The sequence below is a fragment of the Micromesistius poutassou genome (genome assembly GCF_964030765.1).
Source record: "Micromesistius poutassou genome assembly, chromosome: 1".
Classification (NCBI taxonomy): domain Eukaryota; kingdom Metazoa; phylum Chordata; class Actinopteri; order Gadiformes; family Gadidae; genus Micromesistius; species Micromesistius poutassou.
Window position 1 is genome coordinate 15,519,246 of NC_140271.1, and position 4,366 is coordinate 15,523,611.

The 4,366-nt window shown below is 61.6% G+C and overlaps 1 protein-coding gene across 1 annotated transcript; it reads right to left on the reverse strand.

Annotated features, from left to right (window-relative positions):
* Positions 1–269: 269 nt before the first annotated feature.
* gprc5ba (G protein-coupled receptor, class C, group 5, member Ba) lies at positions 270–4,262 on the reverse strand. Its single transcript, XM_084469211.1, has 3 exons — positions 3,183–4,262; positions 1,628–1,751; positions 270–379 (listed from the first exon to the last, which is right to left on the reverse strand). The coding sequence occupies exons 1-3, from the start codon at positions 4,238–4,240 to the stop codon at positions 335–337; spliced, it is 1,227 nt and encodes a 408-aa protein (XP_084325337.1). The 5' UTR covers positions 4,241–4,262; the 3' UTR covers positions 270–334.
* Between the last annotated feature and the right edge of the window lie 104 nt (positions 4,263–4,366).

The window sequence follows — 4,366 nt, forward strand, 5'->3', positions numbered from 1 at the left end:
ACCCCCGGGTTACCTAGCTCTACCCACGCCACACACATCAGAAGGTACTGGCAGTCGGCACACACAGCAAATGTCAATCCTCCTGGACCAAGCACAGAAAATAAAGGGGTGGGGGGGCAGTGTGTGAGGGGGGGGGGGGGGGGTGGGTTAGGGCTGGTTGGTGTCCATGTTTGAGTCTGTAACAACCGAAAATCCCTCTCAAGGGTTTGATTTTTCTCGTCATTCCTGCTCCTCCTCCTCCTCCTCCTCCTCCTCCTCCTCCTCCAACTCTGTCATTTACGTTTCTCTCTCCTTTTTCTTCTTTCCTTCTCCCTCGACTTGTTTAGCTTCATGCTCACCACAGCTGCCTCCCAGTGTAGGTCGGAGGAGCAGAGGGGACCTGGGGGAGAAAGGGGGAGGGAGAGAGAGAGAGAGAGAGAGGGGGGGGGGGGGAGAGAGAGGGAGAGACAGAAAGAGACGGAGAGAGAGAGAGAGAGAGAGAGAGAATGTAATGCTCTGTTTCTTGCTGGCAAATACAAATGCATCTTCACACCCATGCATGTGTTTTTGTCATTTCGTTTACTGCAGGCCACCAGGCATTTACGCGGCTGCTGCACAGCGCCGAGGTGTTGTGTGTACACAAGCGCGCGCACACACATACATCATTCATACGACGCTGCGTTTAATGCATCCGGCCGCCGCATTCGCATCCTTTTAACGCATGCTCAGCGAACGCGGCGACTCGGAATAGTCGAGACCGACGTGAATGTTTTGGGACTCGATCTCCCGACTCGTGCAGCACTGAGCGCTAGCAGATTCCTGGCCTCAGCGCGCGTGGACCTCCAGGCGGGGCCCAGGAGCCAGGAGGGTTATTTATAACGCCGGTATCTGGGAGGCAGTCACCTGCGCCGGCCCGGAGTGGCCCATTCATCCCCGGGGCCACTGGAGGGCCTGACAGGGCTGCCGGGCCGCCCTCGCATCACTCACTGAGGAGATAGCGTCGCAGCTTAATCACACGCGCACACACACACACACACACACACACACACACACGTGCGCACACGTGCGCACACACGCGCAAGCGGTAGCGGTAGCCTGCGTCATCCACACAGAAGCATGCACCGGGCTCGTCTCCCTTTCACTCACAAACACAATCGGTCCGTGCGTTGCCCTCAAACAGTCGCACAGTTACATGTGTGCGACACGTTTGGAAGATCCGATGTCCACGCACACACAACAACAAACACACACACACACACACACACACACACACAGCCAACATGTCGAACCGGTCGACCTTTGTGATCATTACCGAACGTCTGTCTGTCTGTCTGTCTGTCTGTCTGTGTGTTTAAATGTAAGTGTGATTGTTTGTTTGAATGTTTGTCTGTCTGTCTGTTTAAATGTATGTGTGTACGTTTGTTTGAATGTCTGTCTGTCTGTCTGTCTGTCTGTCCATCTGTGTGTTTAAATGTAAGTGTGATTGTTTGTTTGAATGTCTGTCTGTCTGTCTGTCTGTGTCTGTCTCTGCTTCTGTCTGTCTGTCTGTCTGTCTGTCCTGTGTGCACACATGCGGTTCACTGCGGCGGAAGCGAGCGACGCGAGCGAGCAAGCAGGCAGCGGCGGCGGCGTGTTGAGCGGTGGGTACCTGGGTCTGTGGTGCAGTACTCACCGCTCCGCCGTTCAGGATCATGGTCATCTCGGTGGGCTGGTACACGTTGCTGCGGAACGGCGCGCTGGGCCGCGCCCCCGTGTTGCCGCCGTTGTGGTGGCTGCCGGCTCCGCCCCCCCCTCCTCCTCCGCCCCCGACCACGCCGGGGCCGACCCCGCCCACGCTGCCCGGCACTCCGCCCACGCCGCCGCCGCCGCCGCCGCCGCCCCCTCCTCCACCGGTTCGCATCCCTGGGAGGGAGAGAGGGAGAGAGAGAGAGAGAGAGAAAGAGAGAGAGAGAGAGAGACATGGAGAGAGAGAGATAGAGAGCCGGGGGGAGAGGGGGAGAAAGAGAGAGAGGGGGGAGAGAGAGAGAGGGGGAGAGGGCAGGGGGAGAGGGGGAGAGAGAGAAGGGGCGGGGGGGAGAGAGCGAGAGAGGGCAGGGGGAGAGGGGGAGAGAGAGAGAAGGGGCGGGGGGTGAGAGAGAGAAGGGGCGGGGGGGAGAGAGAGAGAGGGCGGGGGGAGAGAGAGGGGAGGGGGAGAGAGAGAGGGGGCGGGGGGAGAGAGAGGGGAGGGGGAGAGAGAGAGGGGGCGGGGGGAGTCAGATGTGTGTTGGCTGCGATGGCTGCTGTGACGCAGGACGGTCATGAATCATCATCTCCTCTTCCTCGTCTCGTGCTAACGATGATGACTGTGGAGGTAATCATCGATCCCCAAAGAGCCGCCTGGTCCTCCTGGGGATAATCAATCACTATCTAACACCTTTTGGCCATTCCCAGTGCTGCTGCCCAGTGCTGCTGCGGCTCAGACTGGTTGCCGTGAAGTCGTTTGGCACGGTGGTCTCCAAACCGCTGGGTCGCGTCCCATAAGTGGGTCGCTGGGGGTGCTTTGAGTGGGTCACAGATCACACGGCTAAACACTAATCTCAATAAATAAACCCGTGATTTAACTCGTGTTTCAATGGCTTACTATTTCACCGGGTTTAGCCCCAATGGCTGCAGCTTTTTATTCGCTCCATATTTATAACGGTACAGGAAGGCATTGTTAATTACTGCAATTTTGGTAAATACATTTTTAGTTGTAGGTCGTGACTTTATGAGCAATGACCCGTCCCGAGGAACAGTTGAGAACTACTGGTTCAGCAGAAGGTATTTTAAGGTATTTATGTGATTAGCCGTTACAAGCCTGTCTGTTATGACATCACAGGTGGGCGTGTCCACCTAGATGTGTGCTGGATAGATCAGTCCACCAGCCTACCCGGTGGACTGCAGCAAACGGTGCTCATCTGTCCGTCACACGTCTAGGTGGACACGCCCCCCCGTGATGTCATAACAGACCGATTTTCAAAACGTAGCTTGTGGCGGCTAATCACGCCACACCCGGTGGCATGTCATGGGACCTTTAAGTCCCTCTGTCAACAAGCTGACCAAGACTGTGGACAGTGGGCCCCAGAACCCAGTCGATGGGGAGTGGAAACCGGAGAAGCCCTGCCTCTGGTCCCCCTGTCGCGCCCCCTCCCCCCTACAACCCTGTCCTAGCGAGCCAGCGCCACCCCCCCCCCCCCACCCCCCCGCGCGGCATTGGGGGGCATGTACCTGGGGTGCCGTCGTCGCTGTAGCCGTAGCCCTGGTTCTCCACAAACTGCCGGTGGGACAGGGGGATGTCCTCGTCGAAGCTGGTCTCCCTCAGGCGGGTGGAGTTCTGCGAGGTGTCAAAGTAGTCCGGGGCGGTGGGCTGCGGCGGGGGCCGCATGCAGAGGTGCGCCTCCGGGATGGCGTGGAAGAGCAGCAGCAGCCAGCCCTGCGCCACCAGGGCGATGGCCAGCGCCGGCTCGTCCCAGTCGGGGGAGCGGCCCAGCCAGGCGTTGCCGTAGAGGTAGAAGCCCACCCAGGCGGTCCACAGCAGCAGCGACAGCAGGCAGGTGACCAGCAGCCACACGGCGTGGCAGCGCCACTGCCGCGCCTTGCCGCACAGCGCCAGCGCGGCGGCGGCCAGCGCGGCCAGCAGCAGCGCCAGCACGTAGCTGCAGGCCAGCGAGAAGTCCACGGGCAGGTACTGGCAGGCGGCGCGGCCCTCGCGCAGCACCGTCAGCAGCAGCCACTCGGCGGCGATGATGCCCTGCACGGCGCTCAGGCCCAGGGCCAGGCCCGTCAGGGCGCAGCCGCCGGGGCTCCGCCGGCCGCCGCCCAGCCGGCGCAGGCGCACGCCCTGCGCCAGCAGGCAGGCGAAGCACACGGCGAAGAGCAGCCCCCACAGGGCGCGGCGCAGCACGCACAGGGACTCGTCGCGCTCGATCAGGTAGGCGAAGCTCAGGGCGAACAGGCCCAGCACGCCGAGCAGCAGCAGGAGGAGGGGCCCCACGCCGCTGCGCTTCTCCGCCTCGCCGATGCCCCGCAGGCGGCACAGCAGGACCAGGGCGAGGAGGAGGGAGACCAGGGCGCCGCCCGCCGCCACCGACTCCACCGCCACGCCCCACACGGCGTCCAGGTCGCACAGCAGGGTGTAGGGCCGCTCCAGGCCCCAGCCGCAGCCCCGCGGCAAGGGGCCCGACTGGTCGTCGGGGTCCTGGCCGCTGGCGGGGCGCCAGGACGCGGCCAGCGCCGCCGTCATCGCCACCAGGCGGAGGAACGCCATCGCTGAGGGAGAGAGAGACACCAGCGCACAGGAGAGGGAGAGGGAGGGAGTGATGGAGAGAGTGATGGAGGGAGGCGGAGAGAGAGAGATCAGGAGAGGGAA